The following is a 26,359-nucleotide window of genomic DNA, read 5'->3' on the forward strand; positions in this document are numbered from 1 at the left end:
TCACTCCCATGCTCACACTGTCACAGTCACCATCATACACAGACACTTTCCACAGACAGTTACACTACAGTTACATTTTAGAGTGGCCTTTTATTGTGGCCAACCTAAAGCACACCTGTGCAATGATCATGCTGTTTAATCAGCATCTTGATATGCCACACCTGTGAGGTGGATGGATTATCTCGGCAAAGGAGAAGTGCTCCCTAACACAGATTTAGACAGATTTGTGAACAACATTTGAGAGAAATAGGCCTTTTGTGTACATAGAAAAAAAACTTAGAGTTCAGCTCATAAAAAATGGGGGCAAAAACAAAAGTGTTGCGTTTATAATTTTGTTCAGTGTATTTCATTAGAGGCTATAGTTGTATCATGCAATATAAACACTGACTTGCACTTGACCTCACTGAATATACCTCCAATTATTTCCTGTACACGAATCAAAGGTATGTTATAAAGACTAATAATAAACTAACAGGATAAAAAGTGTAAAAAAAGGAATATTGGTATCCTTCTAAATTATCCCACAAATCAGGATAATTAACTTTCTCATTTGTCTTTTATCATCGACGTACATTAAATACGCTAATAGTTTATCTAATTGCTCTTCTTGGCTTTGATATGCATATTAACTCAAATTAATAATTTTTTTCAATTTTCCATTGCTCTATCCAGCTAATATTTTATTTCCATATGTATGGCGGAGGTATTGGATCACTAACTGTAAGACAGGTGACAATTAGTAACCAACAACAGACACTTCTAAACTTAACGGGAGAACAGGGAAACTACTGGCAAAGGAAAGACCTGACTCTCCAAGATCTTGGGGAAGATTTCTATGTCACCTTTGAAGCAAGAATTGGAAAAAATCAAAGAGGAGATATTGCCCTGGATGACATTGTCTTTTCTAATGAATGTTTACCTTCATCTAATCTGGAACTTGAATCTCACAAGAAGCCACATTTACAAGGTACATTTGTCATGGGATGATGGTAGAACACACATGCAGTCAATCTTTTTCATTGTGAAAATGTTCGTTAACAATGATTTAGCATTTGACACATCAGCATATCTGACATAGGGATAATGACTGAGGTTTATCAAAGAGTTCTGAAAAACATCTCTGGGGGTGGGGGGTTCATGAATTATCCAGTTTGCTTAAGTGTTTAAAAGTAAAGTATCACCTTTCTTTGTTGTGTATTTCAACCGATTTTTGAACATTCACAATTTTGTGTCACTGACTGCAAATAGTATGTGACATTTCTACAAGTATTTTCCCTTGCTGCCTTCTGCCAAAAGTGGTTGGAGAATGCCAGAAAATAGAATACTTTTCTGTGGCAATAAAGTGCAGAAATATTAATAAAATTAAAACACTATACAAAAGTAGATAAAATGACTAAATTAAATAAAAGTAATTAAATAAAACTCACAAAAGTTATAAATATTTGAAAGGACTTTCATAATTGATCACTCACGCAAAGAAAATAGAAAAGAGTCAGGTTAGTTATCAACACTGGATTATGTCGGGATGGACCAATTTTGAGGAATATAGCCAAACCGGTTTGAAAATCAGAGCTTGTTGTATCCAAGTCCTATACAATGTTTAGGTTTTTGGAATATGTACAAATATGCATAAAGCATTGATTTTACAATTAATAGAGACCAAATGCTTACAGCAAGATGCAAGTTCGCAAGTTATTGTTCACTTTGTTTCGTATCGCATTTCTTCACAGGTATTAGATTTTTTGAAGTTCCCCTCACTTTTATTATTATTAGAATTAGGGTGCTAAGTATGCTTTTTTTGTAATTTGGATGTGGTGGCTAGGGGCTTAGAAAGACCTAGTCACGGAGTGGGGCAATTGGGGGGTGGACAATGACATGTCCATCACACCGTATCACATTTAATACCCCCGCCATAAGTCCCTGATTGGGGGGTGTACAACAGCATATTCACCCCATTAATTATTAAACAGCCTCTTATGGTGGCGGCTTGGGGGGGGGGGGCATTAGTTCTTCACATTATTAAATAGTCCCCGCCCATTCCCTATGGGTAAGGGATGGGGGACATGATGTTGATGTTAATAAGTAGCCTTCACCTAGGTTGATGCTAATTTTTTTATATGTAAGCTCTCATTAACCCGTTAGGGGTGTCAATTCCAATACCTATGATTTCATTTAAAGACCCCACCCAATGCCCAGGGTAGGACCATTATTTTAGCTAGCCACCACTTGATCAACCCTTGCGGTGCTGAGGGTTTTCTAACTAATTGTTTGCTGACTGCTAGCAATGCCAGTGGTGTAATAATTAAGATTTTTTAAATGTTTACAATTCAGTTTTGGATATCAGCAGTTGGACCCAACTGAGGCTCATTCAGAGCCTGGTTGGCAAAATCCGGACATTGTTAAATAGTGTGAACAACGTTTGAATTTTGTATTCTGGATGACCATATGGCACTGAATGGTTTTTCCCCATTTGGTACATGACCATTCAGACTTGAGTGAATTACCCTGTGAGTTAAATCTCCCCCCAATGTATTTAGTTCTCCACCAAACAGTATACAATGATTGATAAAAAAAATACACTCTTTGCGACCTCATATGATTCATAAAAAGGAATGAAGGTTTTCTTTATTTCCTCTTACAGGTTTTTGCCCACCGGACTTTTTACATTGCCGGACTAAAAAATGTTATACACAAGAACAACAATGTGATTTTTCGGATGACTGTGGAGATGCTACAGATGAAAATGATTGTGGCACTTCCTGTACATTTGAAGATGGAATGTGTGGATGGAAAAACTCCCCAGATGACAGCTTTAATTGGATTTTAGGGAACTCTACTCAAGCTTTTAGACCTCCTAAGGACCACACTATAGGAAGTGAAGAAGGTATATTTTTTACTTTCATTATACTTTGCAGCTATATAACGCACTTGTTACATAGTAACAGAACGATGTGTCATACTGTATGCCAGTAACTACTTTTGAGCAGGTGTGGAAAATGCTGCAATGTATGAATACTTTTAGAAACAGAAACATTAACACTTTTTTTTTTACCAGTTAACAAAATGCAAAATTAATGACCCCAAAAAATGTAAATCAGGTCAATATTTTGTGTTATCAGCCCTTGCCCTAAAAACAGCATCACTTCTTCCTGGTACACTTGCACAAGGGCAGGGATTTTGTAGACATACAGTCAAGTTCATGATCAAACATTTTCCAATTCGACATACGGAATCTGGTCACTGAACAGTAAATTGTGGCATAAATTAAAAGTCGCATTGAACAATTTAGGACCAAATGACCAAATCACAAATACTTAGCAACTATACTCCATTTCAGCCTCTACCATTATTGCGTAACATTTGCGAACTGGATTTAGATTCTCTACCACTGACTGATTAGTAAATACCGCCATTTATTTGCTTGTACACCTCTGCTCATTTCATGTCTGCACTTTTAATATCGTTGTTTGCTATATCTAGATATGTAAGTTTCTGTTCACTAAATGGAAAATGATGGTACATTGAAACCCATCTTGCTAAATTTTACTTACCGTATATACTCGAGTATAAGCCGAGTTTTTCAGCACATTTTTTGTGCTGAAAAACCCCAACTCGGCTTATACTCGAGTCAATAGTCTGTATTATGGCAATTTGCATTGCCATAATACAGACAGGGGCTGTGGGGGCTGTCAGAGCTGTAACTTACCTGTCCTGCAGCTCCTGTCAGCTCCCTCCTCCTCCGCGCCGTCCGTTCAGCACCTCGGTCAGCTCCCAGTCTAAATCTCGCGAGAGCCGCGGCTCTCGCGAGATTTACACTGGGAGCTGACAGAGGAGCTGCACGGATGGCACGGAGGAGGAGAGAGCTGACAGGAGCTGCAGGACAGGTAAGTTAAAGCTCTGACAGCCCCCCTCCTCCCCCCCACTGAACTGCCAATGCCACTGGACCACCAGGGAAGGAGAGCCTCCCTCCCTGCCATATATTAAGCAGGGAGGGGGGACGAAAAAAAAATAAAAAATAATAATAATAATAAAATTAAAAAATAATTAAATTAAATAAATAATAATAAGAAGAAATAATAATAAAAAAAAATATGAAAATAATTTAAAAAATAATAACATTGCCCACCCCCCACCAAAGCTCTGCAACACACACACACACACGCACTGCACACATACACATACACACACTGCACACATACACATACACACACTGCATTCATACACACACACTGCATTCATACACACACACTGCACTCATATACACACACTGCACTCATACACACACACTGCATTCATACACACTGCACTCATACACACACACACACTGCATTCATACACGCACTGCACTCATACACACACACACTGCATTCATATACACACTGCACTCATATACACACACTGCATTCATACACACACACTGCATTCATACACACACTGCAATCATACACACACTGCAATCATACACACACTGCAATCATACACACACTGCATTCAAACACACACTGCACTCATACACACACACTGCATTCATACACACACTGCACTCATATACACACACTGCACTCATATACACACTGCATTCATACACACACTGCATTCATACACACACTGCACTCATACACACACACACTGCACTCATACACACACTGCACTCATATACACACACTGCATTCATACACACACACTGCATTCATACACACACACTGCACACATACACACGCTGCACTCATACACACGCTGCACTCATACACACGCTGCACTCATACACACGCTGCACTCATATGCACACACTGCACTCATACGCACACACTGCATTCATTATACACACACTGCATTCATTATACACACACTGTAAATAAATATTCAATTAATAGATTTTTTTAGGATCTAATTTTATTTAGAAATTTACCAGTAGCTGCTGCATTTCCCACCCTAGTCTTATACTCGAGTCAATAAGTTTTCCCAGTTTTTTGGGGTAAAATTAGGGGCCTCGGCTTATATTCGGGTCGGCTTATACTCGAGTATATACGGTAATTAACTAAGCTGAAAAAAAAAAAAAACATCGGCTGAAGCTTTTTTTTCAAGATCTCTGCTATTTTATGCAAATGTTTTCAAGGCAGTTTTCAATTTCCCTGCTTGTTATTTAATGAACATTACCTACTTGCTGGAAAAATAATCATTAATTATGGTGTGCAGTTATTAAACAGTGAGTGGAGATGAGCAAGTTCCTCATGTACAACGTTTACACAAAATAGTCAAGATGGTAAAATCTCTAGTTCTAGGTGGATGATATTTCCCAACTTTATTACTTCTTCCTAATTTTTGCCACTCGTCTTAACTCCCTATTCAGTAAACTGTCTGCACTGATATATATTTGACACCTAGAGTAGCCATTGTGCTCCTGTAATTTTCAGAAAATAACTGAAGCCTGCGGTATTAAAATACCAATAATAATAAAATACAATCACTCTGGTCCGTCTACTTTAAAAAATAATTATTCAGAGACAAACACTCAGTAACATATAAATAAATGTCACACAGACTAACTAGCGCAGCAAACCCACTAACTACAACTAAACACACAACACACAGAAACATACAAGTAAATGGCACATAAACCAACTTAAAGCAATAAACACACTATTTACAAATAAACACACAAAACCACATTAGATCTCACCGACAGCAAAACTCCATTATATACCAACACATCCTTTTCACAACACACAGGAAAACAGAAAGGGAGAGAGAAGGCAGTGTTCAGGTATATTTAACTCCTGCCCTGTTGACTGAGTTGTCTCATTAAAAGAAAATTATAGTCAGCAGAACAACCACAGCTTAAATAGATACTATAATACCAGGAATACATTGATGTATGTGCCTGTAGTAGTGTTCTCAAATCCATAGTAGTATGGGGAATAAGAGAACAACTTAATATAGTGTAGTATATTTTAAATTCTTTGTGATTATGAATAAAACGAAATGCACTTACAATTTTCTGGAGCTTATGATCAGCTCCAGATTTATGCACCTGGACAGTACAATCCCTGTTTATGGATATGTTGACAGTTCTTGTGCATCTTTGGAGACATCTTTCCCAGTTATTGGAGTATTCTTGTGATGTGCAGCAGTCCAGCAGTTAGATGTCCTCAGTATATAGGGAGGAAAATTAAAACAGAATATAGTGCTCTCTGTATGTATTATATAAAAACAAAAAAAAATGTATAAAAGGAGGTATTCCTCAATACTAATAGGAATAGGTGGTATAATCCCCACCAAGGATGTCACTGCGTGAGTCCTCTGGTTAAAATCTTCAAAGATAGGTCAAAAATCTCCAAATAGTATAAAAATAACTAGTTTTATTTGGAGAGAAATGGTAAAACAAAGTATATTATAAAATTGATAATAAAACCCTAACGCGTTTCATCTACAGTTAGGCTTTTTCAAAGTGTTCAAATTAACTCTGGTTAACTAAAAGCAATAAAGGGATTATTTACTAAAGGAATATTCGTCTATTGACAAGAATCACATTAGACCTTCTAGTGCCTCTTTTACGTTTGAGGCTCATGAAATGTTTTAATATTATTTTTGTTTAATACATGTTTTCTTTATAGGTCATTTTCTGTTTCTTGAAACATCGTTGGTTGGTTTAAAGGGTGAAAAAGCCCATTTAAAAAGTTCTAAATGGAAAGAGTCAAATGTGAATTGCAAGCTAATCTTCTGGTATTACACGTCATCCAAAGCTACTGGACTCATACAAGTTCTTATCAAAGTAGGACATATATTTATTTAATTTTAAATACAGTATATAGACAACACAATGCATTACTCATAAACCTGTGTTATGCTAAAGCTCCACACTTTCATTGAAAATGCTTGTGCGTTAGGGGCAATACTTGGCAAGAGTCAAATCATATAGAACAATTTTGTTCCAGTAATTTTTTTTAGCTTTTTGGGATCTACATTTGTCCCCAGCAGAATATAAAAGTTGTAAGTTGGGTATTATGGTTAGAATATGATGTATGATAATTCCCTATTAAGGGACTGTGTGTTAACATACAATGATCAAGTTAAGACAAAGAAAAGAAAAGTGTAATAACAAGTAAAAACAAGATAATGTAACATTGTCTTAGATGGATTAAAAAAATGGAACTATCAGATCACCTAACACTTTCTATCTTACATGACAAATATGATTGATTTCACATAAATGTGTCTATGAAGAGACATGAGTTGGAGAATTTGGCTCGAATTTGCATAATTTTGGTCTAGAGTTTGTTACGTAGCTGTCATCTTACAATCAGTAAATTTCACTCAATCTATACTAAGTGGAACAAGTGTAGCAAATGATATATATGAACTGATATTGACATTTCATCATATTGTGGATAGTGATATCCCGAACTGTTCGCCGGGAACCGTTCGCTGGCGAAAATAGCTTGTTCGTGACGAACGCGGCGGGCGAAAATATGCGATGGTCGGTCCGCCTCCTATTCGTTAATTTTGTTTTTTTGTTGAATCGTTATTATTGGTCACGTCAGGTACAAACATAAGATAGTTTAGCATGTGGGTATTACCAAAATATAAATGAACTATTAAATAGTCTGCAACCAGACAATGCATCAGCCAATAAATGCAGATATACAAGCTCATATTGACTTCTAGGATGAAGGGAGAAAATAGAAAAATAAAGGAAAGAATGGGAAAAGAGAAAGAAAGAGTCAATTGACAGAAAAATAAGTTAATATTTGTGAACCAGTAAAGAGGTAGCACATACCAATGACAACTTTCAGTTCAGTTGCACTGATTTTGTGAATCTTTCCATTTATCAGACAGATTATTTTTCTTATTGAAATGCATCATTTATCGGATTTACATCTAAATCACTTCCTATGGAATTATAATTCATGATATAAAGCCTTCCTATAGGACCTCAGATTTATGCCAAGAGCAACACATATATCTTTAGGTTTATGTACCTCCAATTGGAGTGTTCTCATTTTTTGTGTTTTTTTTATTTTGATTTATTTAGTTTAATTTTTTTCTTGTGTAACACACACCGGATCTCTTACAGTTCTCCAGAGATTATTTGTAATTTTTTTCCCACTATGTGAGTTCATTTGATTTTCTTCTGTAGTTCACATTTATGACTAATATGTATCTCAACTGAGAAACCAAATTTGCCTTCTTGTTATTAAATTACAAAGTAATTCTGCTAAATTTCCTGGGAGGCATATGCTGAATTAACATTCCTAAATGTCTCAGAGACAGATAGATATATATTTGTCACTGAAGAAATAAGGTTTTGGTCCACCATTCGAAATGTTCTGATGTTATTATGATGTTATCTGTGCTGGGAATAAGAGTGAAGTGGATCAATACCTGAATTGAGTAACTGAGTTTAAGTTTTCTTCAAGGAGCTTTTAAAAAATATTGCAACTGTATTTAAACCACTTGGGCAATTATTTTAGCAGTGAGAGAAGTATCTATAAAATACTATAAATCCTTTGAGCACTTAAAGCTGTGTTTAGAAACTCATGACATTTATACCGAGACAGACAACAGAAAATATCAGTTCTCTTTATTACAGAAACTTTTATATTGGGATCAACAGTGTTGATTTGTAACACACACACACACACACACAAAACACACACATGAACATGCACAAAAAAAAACTTATTTTAAGTTTGAGTCTAAATAGTTATTTTTAGAGTTTAAGAATATTGGGATTTATGCAATATACTGGGAACTGTGTAGAAGTGACAATGAAATTGAAGACATTCGGCCAATAAAGACAAAATTACTGTATATGTTGACCTAACACTTGTAAAGCTCTTATCAATTCTATATTCTTCTCCACTGTCTTGGGTCATTGGAACCAATGAAATATCTAGATTTTGCCCAAGAAAATTAAGTGCAAATTAAAATCCTACTTCAATGGGCTGATTAAATGCTACAGACAGCAGTCAATCAAGGAAGTGCATTCTCATAGTGCATGCGCAGAATTATGGGAAGAAGATTGTGTAAGATACCAAACTGTGTACAAGTAAGAAAACAGGATTATTTTAAAGAAACACATTCTAATATATATATCTAAATTAGCTATAAGATTGTGCTGTCACCTCCACGTGACAGGCTATTTCAAGGCACAGTGATAATACGTAGGTAGAGATAGTTAAAGCCATGCATTTAGTTAATCATAAAAGTGAGAATTCAGGGTGAATTCAAAGTGAACCTCAACATTAAGGTCAAAATATCTGAATAGTTGAAAAAGCTGAAAAATTCTCTGTCAGCTATGCTTCCAGGTCAGCTATTCATAGAAACATAGAATGTGACGGCAGATAAGAACCATTCGGCCCATCTAGTCTGCCCAATTTTCTAAATACTTTCATTAGTCCCTGGCCTTATCGTATATCTAGTATAGCCTTATACCTATCCCATGCATGCTTAAACTCCCTCACTGTGTTAACCTCTACCACTTCAGCTGGAAGGCTATTCCATGCATCCACTACCCTCTCAGTAAAGTTATACTTCCTGATATTATTTTTAAACCGTTGCACCTTTAACTTAAGACTATGTCCTCTTGTTGTAGTAGTCGTACTTCTTTTAGATATAGTATCTGCCTTTACTGGGTTTATTCCCTTTATTCTGTCCTTAAATTTTAAATTCACTTTGAATTCACCTTGAATTCTCACTTTAGTAAAAAACTCTGGCAGTGTTGAAAGACATGAAACATTCTGAAAAGTACATCCCGAAAAATATTTTTTGGGCACAAAATTGAGTTATTTATAGCTATAAATCTCACATTGAGGTTTTCTGGAAATTGACTGTCAGCAGAAGGGTAAGGCTGGTGTGATAGCTCAGTGAGCTAATGCATCATCAAGCTTTGTGGGTTGCAGGTTCATATACCACCTGCGTTGGCCCAGCTGTTCATCCTTCCAAGGTAGATAAAACGAGTACCATTAAATTGGGTAATAGTAACATCCACAGGGCTTACTTGGAAATCAGAGTAATCTGAATGTACCTTTCCTGGTTACACACTTTGTTATTATAAGTACAAAATAGAGCACAGTCTAATTTTTTTTTTTTTTTTTTTAAATAGGATAGCCGATATAGAATCAATTTCAGTAAGAGTGTAAATACCTTAAGTTAGGTCCACATGACTATACGGCTACAACTACCATTGTACCTATATGTACAGAGTTTAGCTTTTGTTTTAAATGTACTTACACGCAAATCAGACAATCTAGATAACATATTAAGATAGTGAACATTATTGCAATAAAGTATCATACATATGGTAGCAAAATAATGCTTTGCTGTAGAAAGCCCCAAGAGGGAGGATGATGATGCTAACACACTACATTAGTTAACAAATGCACCATGAAATAGGACATGTGGATGTTCAATAAATTAATCTGTTGAACAGACATAATTTTATCATATTGTTAAACACTGTGGTTTCCATCCTAAAAAAATGAGTAGATTTATTGTTTTTATTCCTTAAGCTATCAATAAGTCTGCTCCTCTGATGTTGAAGGGTTAGAAGTTTTATTATAAAATACTTTTTAAGGAACACTCTAAACACCATAACCACTGTGGCAGGCATGCCCTTGGGCCCTGCTATTGTAAATAGTCAAACCATTTCAGAACTGCTTCAGACAAAGAGCTTCCAACTCTCTGTTTGAGCTAAGTCCGGCAGTTCAATCAGCAGATGCTCTCAGCCAATGAGCTAGGCTTGTACTGCAGTGCTTAGCTAAGGTTAGTTAACAGAAGCTCCTGGTTTGGAACGCTCATTCTAAGAAGGAAGTATTGAAGGTAGATTTGAAGTAAGAACTCTTTTTGACTACTTAAAATTTGGGGTGCGGGACTGAGTGAAGCAGTGTGTTTGGTTCTTGGAGTGTTCCTCTAGGTGAAAGAGCACTCTGTGACAAGGTCAAATAGGTACAGAAAGTTATGAACTTCAAACGGACATCTATCACTTTGAGACAACTGTCGCTATAGCTTTCAATGAAACAATTGCCTCTATCTGCAGGCTAAGAAAAGCAATTCATTTGTCCTTTCTTCACATTTACTTACTTCTTCTTTGTTCTACATTCCACACCCACTTCAGGGAGGACTCTGGTTTTACCAATCAATGTCCTATCCCTAGGAATAGTGGAAAAGTGCATTTGGCATGCCTGACAGACTTACACATGTGCATTTGGATGATCTCCTTATCTTGCAACATCCTGACAGAGGGAGTCTGATCAGTGTGATCATACTTAGCAGTCTCCGATGTTGGGTCTCTCTCTCCTGCTGCTGCAGAATTATGCCCTGTTTGTGTCATTAGTGGACTGGTCTGAAATTGATAATAGTGGACAAGAGGGAGTGGGGAGGCTGAATAAACTTACCAAGCTAAAAAAGCCTCCACCAATGCAATCCGCCAAAATTTATAAACATTTATTTTTATACATTCTAAAGGTTGTTTTGCTTTATTTTTGTTTGTATGGTTTAAAAAATAATTCTGGTCAGTGACCATACAAACCACAGACTGGAATAAATGCATGACAGCCCCAGTACAATGCATACTAATTGGACAGCAAAATGATATAATAGACGTGATTTTGCAGGTATTGTCATAAATTTATCTAAATACTTTCTTTTACAGTTATATATTCTTAACACAAATTGAAACATGACTATATCTTTAAACTAGCAACATGCCGTTATTTTCAAATGGCTTTCCATTTGTTTTAAATAGACATTGACGGTAGAGGAAGCCATTTATTATGTTTGCGGATAGCTTACAAAATGATACTCCTTGCGCTTTTGGGGTACTATTTGTTATTTTTGACACTTCAGAGCATGCCATTAATAATTTTCCACAGTCCAGTCTTTTGTATCTCATGCTAAATAGCATTCCCCTTTGAACTAAGACTATTTGATTTGAATTGTTTAAAAAAACTGTCCAATGTTGACCTATCTTGTTTATTCATATTTATAGTTTATATTAGCCAAGAATTCAGTGCATGGTACATTTTATTAATTTAAGATCGCCACCAAGAGATTTAGCAATAAAGACAATCTATGCCATCTTTTGCAAACAGATTAAGTTCCTCAGTAACACTATACATCATCTGAATTACAATTTAATGAAAAATACAATTTGAATTATAAGAGGCCTTGATGCAGAATCTAGTTAAAAGATAAATGCTCCATCTTAGATTGAATAAATACATGCCCATCTTTATTGCAGATAAAAAAAAATACCTATTTGATATGCAGAGGAAACACTTTAATATGATTTTATGTTAATTTCATGACTCTATCAAAAAAAGTATTTTAAAATACAATTTCATAACATTCAAGGTTTTCATTGTAAGTGCTAGCAGACCTTCTCAGAATCCTTTACATAATCTTTCTTCGTAGGACTTGCTTGTGGCCCATTCATTAACCTGTAGAATTCTCAATGTATTCATTAATTCTCAAATGTGAAATCAATAGTGGGCATTATACATAGGTTAAAATGAAGAGGCTGCTATGCAAATCATTGTGGTGCACATATTCAAACTCAAGACACACTTCCTTAATAATTCAGAGCGTATTCAACCTATTCCAAGAATACTTTTTACATCAAACACATCTGACTATTTCAGCTAAGGAAATTAACAATTTGGTGAATAGCTTTATTAAAAAATAATATAATTTTGAAAGCATGAAGTTAAAACCCATGGTGAAATATAGTATAGTGATCATTATAAGCCTCCTTTTGTCCCATGGTTCTCCTGAGCATCAGTCAGACTTAGCTCAGTGAAGAGAGCTTCCTGTTCTGACTGAGCAGTAGGGTTAGTGGAGAAGGGGAGTGGACAAAGGTAAGAAGTCAAATGATTCTACAATGATTTGATACCTTACAAGGGTAGTGGGGGTGGGGGGTAGGGGTTGCTATAGTTTATGGTGCTTACAGTATTCTTTTAAAAAAACTACTGTTGTTTGCACAAAAACCTAGAGTATAATGCACGCACTAAAAAGGGAGAATACTTCCCACAAGGTGCTCCCGAAAGGGAGGGCAACATCATGAAGACGTCAAATGGAAGAAAAGAAATATCCAGGCACACCTGAGGTTTGTTCTAAAAGGCAGTCTTTTTATTTGAAATACGGAAGTGGAGACAACGTTTTTGCTCCTTTCTGAGCCTTTATGAAGACTTGATAAAGGCTCATAGAGGAGCTTAAACGTTGTCTCCACTTCCTTGTTTCAAATTAAGACTGCCTTTTAGAACAAACCTCAGGTGTGCCTGGAAATTTCTTTTCTTCCATTTAAAAAAAGCTACTGACTTTACGGTAGACACAATGAATATGTTCTTCTGCTTTAACAACATACATTCTAATAAAATGTGCTAGTCACTCACAATAGGAAAGGTACTGATACTCTAGTAAATTATTAATTGTGGACCTTTGACTGGAAAATGCTGTTAGTGATGCCTATACCTGAAAATGGGTATCCATTAAATCTACCATTTTACCCAATTTGGAATTCTTTTCAAATTCTTTTATTTAATGTTTAACAATTTTAAATAATACATGACATATGTTATATAACATGTATAATGAATTAATTAAGGGTAAATTAAACAGGAGAAATGAAAAGGATTAAAAAGGTACAACTGAAAGGAAATAATATAAATATAAATTGTGCACAATTATGACCAAAAACATTTGGTCAAGTACCGTATATACTCGAGTATAAGCCGAGTTTTTCAGCACATTTTTTGTGCTGAAAAACCGGAACTCGGCTTATACTCGAGTCAATAGTCTGTATTATGGCAATTTGCATTGCCATAATACAGACTGAGGGAGAGGGGGCTGGCAGAGATCTTACTTACCCGTCCTGCAGCTCCTGTCAGCTCCCTCCTCCTCTGCGCCGTCCGTTCAGCACCTCGGTCAGCTCCCAGTGGCTCTCGCGAGACTTACAGTGTGAGCTGACAGAAGAGCTGACCGGACGGCGCGGAGGAGGAGAGAGCTGACAGGAGCTGCAGGACAGGTAAGTAAGATCTCTGCCAGCCCCCTCTCCCCCCCACTGAACTGCCAATGCTGGACCACCAGGGAAGGAGCCCCCCTCCCTGTCATGTATCAAGCAGGGAGGGGGGACGAAAATAAAAATAATAATTAAATAAAAAATAATAAGAAAAAAATATATTAAAATAATAAAAAATAATAATAAATAAAATAATAAAATTGCCCACCCCCCCACCACTGCAACACACACACACTGCACACACACACACACACACACACACTGCACTCATATACACACACACACACACACACTGCACTCATATACACACACACACACACACACTGCACTCATATACACACACACACACACACACTGCACTCATATACACACACACACACACACTGCACTCATATACACACACACACACACACACACTGCACTCACACACACACACACACACTGCACTCATATACACACACACACACACACACTGCACTCATATACACACACACACACTGCACTCATATACACACACTGCACTCATACACACGCTGCACTCATACACACACGCTGCACTCATACACACACGCTGCACTCATACACACACGCTGCATTCATACACAAATGCTGCATTCATACACACACGCTGCATTCATACACACACACACACTGCATTCATACACACACACTGCATTCATACACACACACTGCATTCATACACACACACTGCATTCATTATACGCACACTGCATTCATTATACACACACTGCATTCATTATACACACACTGTAAATAAATATTCAATTAATATATTTTTTTTAGGATCTTGTGTCCAGGGTTCCCATGTATGGCCTAGTTGCAAGCGCGCTGTCTTGGCGTCATACTTGACTCTGGTCTCACCTTTGAGCCTCACATCCAGCATGTTGCCAAATCCTGTAGATTCCATCTTAAAAACATAGCCCGCATCCGCCCCTTTCTTGCACCAGATACTACCAAGGAGCTTGTCCATGCTCTAGTAATTTCCCGCATGGATTATTGTAACCCTCTCCTGATTGGTCTCCCCAATAGCCGTACTGCACCCTTACAGTCCGTAATGAATGCTGCTGCTAGATTGATTTTCCTCTCTAGTCGTTTCTCTCACACCTCACCCCTCTGCCAGTCCTTACATTGGCTTCCTGTATGCTATAGGAGTCAATTCAAGGTACTAACTCACACCTATAAAGCACTGAACAACTCTAGCCCCTCTTATATCTCCTCACAGATCCATAGGTATGTCCCTTCTCGGTCTCTCCGTTCTGCCCGTGACCACCTCCTGTCCGTTGTCAGCACTCGTACGGCCAACTCACGCTTGCAGGACTTCTCGCGGGCGGCTCCCTTCCTATGGAATAGCCTGCCTACCACCATCAGACTCTCCCCTAGTCTTGCATCTTTTAAGAAGTGCCTTAAAACCCATCTCTTTAGGAAAGCTTATGGCCTCCAAGACTAACCCTTACCTCACATACCTGTCTCTTGCCCTCTCCTAAAGGGCAGCCCACCTTATTTGATTGTAAATTCCTGTCCTAATGTGTTTCACACCCCACCTCCTATAGAATGTAAGCTCGTTTGAGCAGGGTCCTCTTCAACCTACTGTTCCTGTAAGTTTATTTGTAATTGTCCTATTTATAGTTAAATCCCCCTCTCATAATATTGTAAAGCGCTACGGAATCTGTTGGCGCTATATAAATGGCAATAATAAATAAATAAATAAATAAGTTGAGCATATGTGGGATACATTTGTCTTAGAGATAACTCGTAAATTTTGTCTAATATTATAGCTAGACTTTCTTTTACAGGTGGAATTTTATCTGTATTACAATATTTGGGCAATCTAGATGTTGCAGCTTTCAAAATGCAAATGATAACAATTATTTCATACTTGCTAAGACCTTTTGGATTAAACATTAGTGTTCTATAGCAGGGATAGGCAACCTTCGGCATTCCAGATGTTGTGGACTACATCCCCCATAATGTTCTTACACCTGTAATGCTGGCAAAGAACCATGGGAGGTGTAGTCCAAAACATCTGGGGTGGCGAAGGTTGCCTATAACTGTTCTATAGGAATCCCACCAGACTACAAACAAAGAAAAAAAACCCTCTAAACCAAAAGCAGTAATGAATGTATAGTTCTAGAGCTTAAACTAAAACGGGCTGATTAGGTAGACGGTATGAGAAGTGTGATATTCATCACTTGATCGATTTTTTTTTTTTTTGAATAGCTATAATTATAGTTTTTTATTAAAGGATTCCACAAAGGTCATGCAACTTAAATTGGGATGAACTCACTCTTAAATATTGTTTTTTACGTGTTAGCTTATTGCTTTGTTGAACATCATGATAGGTTCCATGGTGGTTTTATAACTTTCAGGACTTTGTCACATAATTGCTCTTCATAAATGACTCCCACTGTTCCTTCTGTTGAAGTACATACAATGCAAAATATTAACCCCAAAATATATGTGGGTTTTGGGTGGATGGATAGATGGATTAACAGACAGGCAGAACTTTTTATTTTATAAGTTACTCATCAATAAGTTCTAGGCAAATTTCTTAACAAACTTGTCCCTTGTGTGACCTACAAGCATTGTAAATTCAGCGGATACAATGACCATCAAAAATATATTACCCACATTTTGTAAATGAAAGGACAACTTAATTAACATCACCTAGAGCCTGCTTGTCTGAGAATTAATGTTGCAGAAGATTTAGCTTTAATAATGTATTATATTTTATGTGCAGAAAATAAAAGCAATGATAAATGTACAGTGAAGAGTGAAAGTGGCTACAATTTCTATAAAACATATAATTTGTCATTTCCTCACAAACTTAGTGGGAAATAAGAGACGCAAGAAGAAAAAACATACACAGTCAGTTTTTGGTACTCAAACGATTTTGCTGTAAAAAAAATGAAATAATAGTATTTAGATTTTTATTGTTATATTATACTGATTATGTTATAAATAATATTATCACCACGGTAGTGATAGTATTATATATATTTTCTATATTGAATAATTGGTGTATACACAAGTAAACTCGAGTAGAAAAAGTTTTACTGCAGGAACAAGAGCTCTGTTCAAACAAGTTTACAGTTTAAGTGAGTTGCAAATGTTAAGCAATATCAAAGGATTGACTGGTCCTGGTTTCTGTACTTTGCCACAGTGTCACAGTATTCATTCTCTTCTATCTTCACCTGTGACATTATTGGATACAGACCCACTGCCGCTGCTATCTGTTACATGTGCAACTTTTGATCTCTATCCTTTTATTTTTTTAAAGACAAACAATCTAAATGTAGTGTTCTGGGCTTGTACTTTTAATAGCGATGTTTAAAGTTGGACTGTCAACTAGTGATGTCGCGAAACATAAAATTTTCAGTTCGCGAACGGCGAACGCGAACTTCCGCAAATGTTCGCGAACGGGCGAACCGGGCAAACCGCCATAGACTTCAATAGGCAGGCGAATTTTAAAACCCACAGGGACTCTTTCTGGCCACAATAGTGATGTAAAAGTTGTTTCAAGGGGACTAACACCTGGACTGTGGCACTGGACTGGAGTCTGGTTTTAATCCATAAAGGGCATAAATCACCTAACATTTCTAAATTGTTTGGAATAACGTGCTTTAAAACATCAGGTATGATGTTGTATCGATGTTGTACAGGTAGTGTAAGGGTTACGCCCGCTTCACAGTGACAGACCAAACTCCCCGTTTAACGCACCGCAAACAACCGCAAACAGTCCATTTGCACAACAGCAAACTCCCCATTTGACAAGGTTGGATACCAAGCTAGCCATGTACCGTTCCTTGTCCTCACTGATGTCATTGAAGGTCTCTTCCTCCACCCAGCCACGTACAACACCAAGGGTCCCCGCAAGGTGACAACAAGCCCCCTGGGACGCCTGCTGTGTTTGGTCTTCCACCTCCTCAAAGCCACCTTCCTCCTCCGACTCCTCTTCTTCAGACTCCTCTCTCTGCGTTGTCTCTCTCTGTGTTATTATAAGGTCTGTTAAGTAGTACTATTCATATCAGTTTAATCCCTGTTACTTCTTCTATCAGGGGACGTGTATATAAGGCACAGATTTTAGGATGCGGGAGATGGAAAAAGATGCTTGGTCAGTCCTCCTACTTCAAATTTGGGGCACTGCGCTTGTAATCTAATGTGCCACCAGATAGGAGTGGTATGTTAAGTTGTACTATTCTTATCAGTTTAATCCCTGTTACGTCCCCTATGAGGGGACGTGTATATAAGGCATCGATTTTAGGAAGCGGGATATGGAAAAACATGCTTGGTCGGTCCTCCTACTTCAAATTTGGGGCACTGCGCGTGCAATCTAATGTGCCACCAGATAGGAGTGGTGTGTTAAGTAGTACTATTCTTATCAGTTTAATCCCTGTTACGTCCCCTATCAGGGGACGTGAATATAAGGCATCGATTTTAGGAAGCGGGATATGGAAAAACATGCTTGGTCGGTCCTCCTACTTCAAATTTGGGGCACTGCGCGTGCAATCTAATGTGCCACCAGATAGGAGTGGTGTGTTAAGTAGTCCCCCTCATCAGGCCTTTTTTAGTCAAATGTATCGCCCACTGTCAGTCCCTTCGGGATCCATCCCTCATTCATCTTAATAAAAGTGAGATAATCTAGACTTTTTTGACCTAGGCGACTTCTCTTCTCAGTGACAATACCTCCTGCTGCACTGAAGGTCCTTTCTGACAGGACACTTGAAGCGGGTCAGGCCAGAAGTTCTAACGCAAATTGGGATAGCTCAGGCCACAGGTCAAGCTTGCACACCCAGTAGTCAAGGGGTTCATCGCTCCTCAGAGTGTCGATATCTGCAGTTAAGGCGAGGTAGTCTGCTACCTGTCGGTCTCTGAGGGTGGACCCCGAAGGGCTGTGGCGATGCGTAGGACTTAAAAAGCTCCGCATGTCCTCCATCAACAACACGTCTGTAAAGCGTCCTGTCCTTGCCGGCGTGGTCGTAGGAGGTGGAGGATTACTTTCACCTCTTCCCCTGTTAGATTCCCGCCATAGACTTCAATAGGCAGGCTGGATTACGATTGCTTTGACTTCACTCTGAACAAATAAACTGACATCCAGATGTCCCACAGTCTCTCGAGCGTCCAATCCTCCTTACGTGCTGCGTGCTAGCGTGATGACGCGTTTCGCCGTACAGGCTTCCTCAGATCACGTGTTCCTGTGCCGACCATCCCATTATAACAGCCTCCAAAAGTGGGCGTGCTTCTGTTTTTGAAAAAGTCAGATATGTCCATACAGCTAATTAATCAGCCTGTTAATCAAGTCGTAATCCAGCCTGCACAAGTCTGCTGAGTATTTTACACAAATAAAATTTCTTTTATACTAAGACGGCCGCCCCATCGTTTTTAGCCTATTGGATTTCAGAGGTCTACTCCCTGGAGACACTGTTTAACAGTGTACAAGCGATTATAGCCTGAGCAGTCTTTTTACCTGCTCTGTGTTTGTGAGTGTTATACCACATCTCTTAAATATCTAAAAGTGTTTTACAGTATTATACTATTATATGTTTTGTCTCCTTTTTACATATAGAGAATCATTTACCCTTACCAATTTGGGTTTGTAAGTTGAAGAATTTATATTATTTCACAAAATTAGCACTTTATACCACAATTTTTTTTTGTGTGTAAATAATAGTATATATTTTATATAAGTCACAACATTGATTGTTTTGCACATTATATATTTAAGCACTTTTGTGAGAGTGTTGCATTTTGCAAAATTTTGTGAAGGCACAGCCATTTAAAGACACAGCGCACTTTATGTTTTAACTATGATGTTGTATCGACCAGGTAGTGTAAGGGTTACGCCCGCTTCACAGTGACAGACCAAACTCCCCGTTTAACGCACCGCAAACAACCGCAAACAGTCCATTTGCACAACCGCAAACTCCCCATTTGCACAAGGTTGGATACCAAGCTAGCCATGTCCCGTTCCTTGTCCTCACTGATGTCATTGAACGTCTCTTCCTCCACCCAGCCACGTACAACACCAAGGTTCCCCGAAAGGTGACAACAAGCCCCCTGTATTTTTTTTTTAAATGTACACTACTGTTACACCACATATGAGTTGCACTGGTGTGACACTGTGCCCTGGCAGGCCCTGAAACGCACACGTGTGAAGGAAACTGACTGCTATTATTTCACAGTCAAATTTCTAGTTTTTTTTTTTAATGTATACTACTGTTACACCAGATATGAGTTGCACTGGTGTGACACTGTGCCCTGGCAGGCCCTGAAACGCACACGTGTGAAGGAAACTGACTGCTATTATATTACAGTCAAAAAAGTTTTTGTTTTTTTTAAATGCAAGCTATTGTGACACCAGATATGAGTGGTGGCACTGGACAAGTGGGCACAGTATACGCTGTGAGCCTGACACACACGCTGGCAGACAGGCAACTGCAATTAGATTACACAGGAAAAAAAAAAAAAGCAGACTGATGTTCTAGCCCTAAAAAGGGCTTTTTGGGGTGCTGTCCTTACAGCAGAGATCAGATGAGTCCTTCAGGACTGTAGTAGACACTGAATACACTAGCCTAGATATCGATTTCCCTATTAAATCAGCAGCAGCTACACTGTCCCTTCTCTCACTAAGAATGCAGCTTCCGGGGGCGGGGCCTAGCTGTCATGGAGGAAAGACGCACTTCATGTGAGCTCCCTCAATAACTCACTTTAAGCAGCTATCAACAAGCGAATTTTACCCCAGAAGGGGATGACCCAGCAATGTTGCTCCTACCTGAACGACCCAACATGCTTAATAGCGGTCAGCAACTCGACAGAGTCTTACTTACCTCCGCGTGGCAAGTGTGGCCTGGTGCTCACCGGGTGGGAGAGGTGGCCGATCTCCCGATCCTGGGATGCCCAGGAGCAGCTACTTCCCGGCAGGAGCTCCTTTATCCCCCCCTCGGACCGGTGGGGGTTATCCCGGTCCACCCCTGAGAGGCTGTCTGGAGCTAATGGACGCACAGAGCACAGCCGCCCAGGCTGACATACTCATCTGCGACTCTCCCAATATGGCGGCAGCCGCATGTCCTCCTGGTACCAGCAAAGCATGGCAAGATATTGAGTCTAAGCTGGACAGACTCTTTAATCAATTTTGGAAGCAAATAACAAGCAGGAAGCCACAACAAGCTCCACCACAGCCCCAACAAGCTCCACCACAGCTAAGCGAAGCAGTCCCCATTAAAATCCACCAACGCAAAAGGCGTTGAAGACGGGATCGGAGGCACAAACAGAAATGCAGAGCCTGCCCCACGTCAAGCACTCGCCTCCGCCTTAAGCCACCACAATCCTGCACCAGGACAGATCCGACCACCCGACAAAACAAGCTTCCACCACCTCAAGCCGCGAACCCGGCACTCAGCCAGAAACTTGCCTTTGTTGTTCCAGGTATCAGGGACTCCCAGGGTCTGCACCTGGTGCCCAGAAGGGATCGGATGAGCACAAGCAGTAAACAGCAGCCTGCAAAGCATGTCCCACTATAGCCGATCCTCCACACCATGCCTCTGATCACATGAACTGCTCTCTGCACATTAACTAATCGTAAAGTAGCAAGCGTTTAAACATGTCATTATTTCACCTCCTAAAGAGTTTATTGTCATTGTTCCTTACATGCCTTTACCTTAACCATTCATGTATTATGTTATTCACTAGTCTTATCTCATGGGGCGACTCACACTTGATTTATAACTAGTGGTGGAGCTGCTGATATAAATACACAGTTGATAACGTGCAAGCTACACCCTAAACATGACAGCCATCTTTCACAACAATGTACTGCTATATACTCATACCCTCAGTGCAACTAGCCATGACATACGCACGTTCAGCCTAGCATGCTCAAATATAACACACTTCTGTCTAAAAAAAAAAAAAAAAAAGAAAAAAGAATGCAGCTTCAGAATTAATCTAAATTGTATGCTGTCTAGGTGGGAGGGTCTGGGAGGGAGGGTCTGCTGCTGATTGGCTGGAATGTGTCTGCTGACTGTGAGGTACAGGGTCAAAGTTTACTGAATGATGACGAATAGGGGGCGGACCAAACATGGTGGTTTGGTCGCCGGGGGTAGGGAGAAAGGGCAGGGAAAGGTGTGACTGTGTGATTTGCTTACCTGAACATGTCGGGTTTGACACTATAGAACTGCCCAGTGTCTAAGAAAGTCAGGGATAGGAAACATATAGAGAGGAAGTGATCCTTACTTTGTCTCTGTTTATCTCTTAACGGGTTTGGAATTTCAGGGAAAATGAAATACAGTCAAAATGAGTATTTTATAAATATTCTATCTTTATGAAGTACTAACTTTTCAGGGGGAGGGACGGGGGGGGGGGGGGGCGGTGTGACAGTGCTTGATTAACATGCACTAAAAATGGAACAAAATGTAATGGTTTGTTTGTCTTTTATCTGTATCATTTGCCAGTGTATTTTGTCCATTTTCACAAGGTTCCATTGCATTCTCTTTCAAAGCTATGGAAAGGCCCATACATGTCACATCTCAGGAGTTGAATGTTATGTACACGCATGCAAATAACATACCAAATCTTTTCAGCCTGGGGGAGAATTAGCAAGAGACCCATCCAACGAAATTTGAGGTCCTGCATGTAGGTTTTATAATTAATATACATTTAGATTTCGGTGATTCCCACATGCTCAGCTATTTTTTGTTTGTACCAAAAAATACAAACCAATAATGATAATTAAAAAAAAAGAAAGATGTAACAACCTAAATTTCATGAATTTCTATACCCTGTTTTAGGTTACACAAATATCTGCCACAGTATGATTAAATTAAATATATATCATGTACTGCACTTGTTCTGCTTAGTACTTATTTTCACTGATTGGAAATTGACAGCTACATAAAAAACTCTAGGCCAAAATTATGCAAATTGGAGCCAAATTATCCAACTCAGGTCTCTCCATAGACACATTTATGTTGAGGTAATGGTATTTGGCATGTGAGATAGACAGCAGGCTTTGAGCAGACAGAAGCAGTTGGTAGTGTTTGTAGAAGAGGCTACAAAATAATAATTTAGAATTCTATCGGTTTACAGCTTAACGCAACAAGCATCAATGAGGTTTTTTTTTGTCTTCTGTCTTGGACTGTAACCTCAAATAACCATCTTATTCACCGACTGGTCACACATTACCACTCAACAGTTATTTTCTTTAACTTTAGATAACAATTTTCTCAATTTAATATTTTTTGGTGGTAACTAGTGATGTCCCGAACTGTTCGCTGGCGAATAGTTCCTGGCGAACATCGCTTGTTCGCGTTCGCCACGGACGGCGAACACATGCGCTGTTCGGTCCGCCCCCTATTCGTCATCATTGAGTAAACTTTGACCCTGGCCTGTACCTCACAGTCAGCAGACACATTCCAGCCATTCAGCAGCAGACCCTCCCTCCCAGACCTTCCCACCTCCTGGACAGCATCCATTTTACATTCATTGTGAAGCTGCATTCTTAGTGAGAGTAGGGACAGTGTAGCTGCTGCTGATTTGATAGGGAAATTGATAGCTAGGCTAGTGTATTCAGTGTCCACTACAGTCCTGAAGGACTCATCTGATCTCTGCTGTAAGGAAAGCACCCCAAAAAAGCCCTTTTAAGGGCTAGAACATCAGTCTGATTTTTTTTGTTTTTTTTCTCCTGTGTAATGTAATTGCAGTTGCCTGCCTGCCAGCGAGCCTGTGTGTCAGGCTCACAGCATATACTGTGCCCACTTGACCAGTGCCACCACTTGACCAGTGCCACCACTCACTCACTGGTGTCCCAATAGCTTGCATTTAACAAAAACAAAACTTTTTTGACTGTAATATAATAGCAGTCAGTTTCCTTCACTAGTGTGCATTTCAGGGCCTACCCAGTGCCACCACTCACTCATATCTGGTGTCCCAATAGCTTGCATTTAAAAAAAACAAAACTTTTTGGACTATAATATAATAGCAATCAGTTTCCTTCACGAGTGTGCGTTTCAGGGTCTGCCAGGGCACAGTGTCACACCAGTGCCACTCATATCTGTTGTCACAGTAGCTTGCACGCATAGTACCACTTATCGAAAAAAAAATGTCAGGCAGAGGCAGGCCACCCTGCAGGGGCCGTCGTGGTCGTGGTTCTGTGATTCCCTTTGGCCCTAGAATAATGCCCAATGTTCAGAGGCCACGTATCCTGAACTTGAAAAGTTCTGAGGACATAGTTGACTGGTTAACACAGGACACCCAATCTTCTACAGCTTCCGCTCGGAACCTCGACGCACCATCCTCCTCCAGCTTAGCTTCGGGCACCTCTCAAGTTACCACTCGCCCGCCTGCCGCCACCACCAACACTAGCACCACAGCCGCTTCACTTGGTATGTCAGAGGAGTTATTTACACATCAGTTGGAAGAAATAAGTGATGCGCAACCATTATTGCCAGAGGATGTAGATAACAGGGATATGTCTCAGTCAGGCAGCATTACACACGTATGGTGTGATGATGATGATGATGATGATGTTGTACCCACTGCTGCTTCCTTTGCTGAGTTGTCAGATACAAGTGAAGCGGTTATGATGACGATGCGTCCGTGGATGTCACGTTGGTGCCCGCTAGAAGAGAAGAAGAACAGGGGGAAAGTTCAGATTGGGAGACAGAGAGGAGGAGGAGGGGACGAGTTGGAAGCAGGGGGAGGTCGTCGCAAGGAGCTAGTGGCACAGTCAGACAGCATGCATCGGCACCCGGGGTCAGCCAGACAGCACGCCAATCAACGCATGCTGTTGCCACCACCAGAATGCCGTCATTGCAGAGCTCAGCAGTGTGGCATTTTTTTGTGTGTCTGCCTCTGACAACAGCGATGCCATTTGCAACCTGTGCCAAAAGAAACTGAGTCGTGGGAAGTCCAACACCCACCTAGGTACAACTGCTTTGCGAAGGCACATGATCGCTCATCACAAACGCCTATGGGATCAACCCATGAGTACAAGCAGCACACAAACTCAAAGCCGCCATCCTCCTCCCGGTCCAGCATCTTTAGCCATGTTAACCACTGCTGTCCTCCTTGCCCCCTCTCAACCATCCGCCCCTCCGTCTCTCGCCTTGAGCAGTTCCTGCTCATCTGCCCACAGTCAGGTGTCTGTCAAGGACATGTTTGAGCATAAGAAGCAAATGTCACAAAGTCACCCCCTTGCCCGGCGTCTGACAGCTGGCTTGACTGAACTCTTAGCCCGCCAGCTTTTACCATACAAGCTGGTGGAGTCTGAGGCGTTCAAAATTTTATTAGCTATTGGGACACCACAGTGGAAGGTACCCGGACGAAATTTCTTTGCACAAAAGGCAATCCCCAACCTGTACTCGATTGTGCAAAAGGAAGTAATGGCATGTCTGGCACACAGTGTTGGGGCAAGGGTCCATCTGACTGGTCTGCAAAGCATGGTCAGGGCAGGTATATCACCTACACTGCGCTTTGGGTAAACCTGCTGACGGCTGCCAAGCATGGAATGCGTGGCTCTGCAGAGGAGTTGGTGACACCGCCACGACTTGCAGGCAGGCCTGCTGCCACCTCCTCTACTCCTCCTACTCCATCCTCTTCCATAACCTCCTCGGCTGAGTCCTCTTCTGCTGCTGCATCTTGCTCCACATCAATGGCACCCCCCCTAGCTCCCCAGGTACAGTTCCACATCCCGCATACGGCAGTGTCACGCCGTCTTAGGGTTGACTTGCCTGAAAGCAGAGAGTCACACCGGACCAGCACGCCTGTCCTCCCTGAACGCACAAGTGGATCAGTGGCTGACTCCGCACCAACTGGAGATCGGCAAAGTGGTTTGTGACAACAGAAGAAATTTGTTGGCGGCATTGCATTTGGGCAAGTTGACACATGTGCCGTGCATGGCACATGTGTGTAATCTGATCGTACAACGCTTTGTGCATAAGTACCCAGGCTTACAGGACGTCCTTAAGCAGGCCAGGAAGGTGTGTGGCCATTTCAGGCGTTCCTACACGGCCATGGCGCACTTTTCCGATATCCAGTGGCGAAACAACATGCCAGTGAGGCGCTTGATTTGCGACAGCCCGACACCTTGGAATTCAACACTCCTAATGTTCGACCGCCTGCTCCAACAAGAAAAAGCCGTTAACAACTATTTGTATGACCGGGGTGCTAGGACAGCCTCTGCGGAGCTGGGATATTTTTTGCCACGTTACTGGACGCTCATGCGCAATGCCTGTAGGCTCATGCGTCCTTTTGAGGAGGTGACAAACCTAGTCAGTCGCACCGAAGGCACCATCAGCTACATCATACCATATGCTTTCTTCCTGGAGC

The 26,359-nt window shown here is 40.1% G+C and overlaps 1 protein-coding gene across 1 annotated transcript in view; it reads left to right on the top strand.

Annotated features, from left to right (window-relative positions):
- MALRD1 (MAM and LDL receptor class A domain containing 1) overlaps positions 1 to 26,359 on the top strand; it is a 293,099-nt gene that overhangs the window by 161,711 nt on the left and 105,029 nt on the right. Inside the window, exons 22-24 of the mRNA XM_063453142.1 lie at positions 673 to 952; positions 2,630 to 2,884; positions 6,615 to 6,772. Of these exons, the coding sequence (XP_063309212.1) occupies positions 673 to 952; positions 2,630 to 2,884; positions 6,615 to 6,772 (693 nt within the window). The remainder of the gene's footprint in view (positions 1 to 672; positions 953 to 2,629; positions 2,885 to 6,614; positions 6,773 to 26,359) is intronic.

This window comes from Pelobates fuscus, chromosome 4, assembly GCF_036172605.1.
Source record: "Pelobates fuscus isolate aPelFus1 chromosome 4, aPelFus1.pri, whole genome shotgun sequence".
Taxonomy (NCBI): domain Eukaryota; kingdom Metazoa; phylum Chordata; class Amphibia; order Anura; family Pelobatidae; genus Pelobates; species Pelobates fuscus.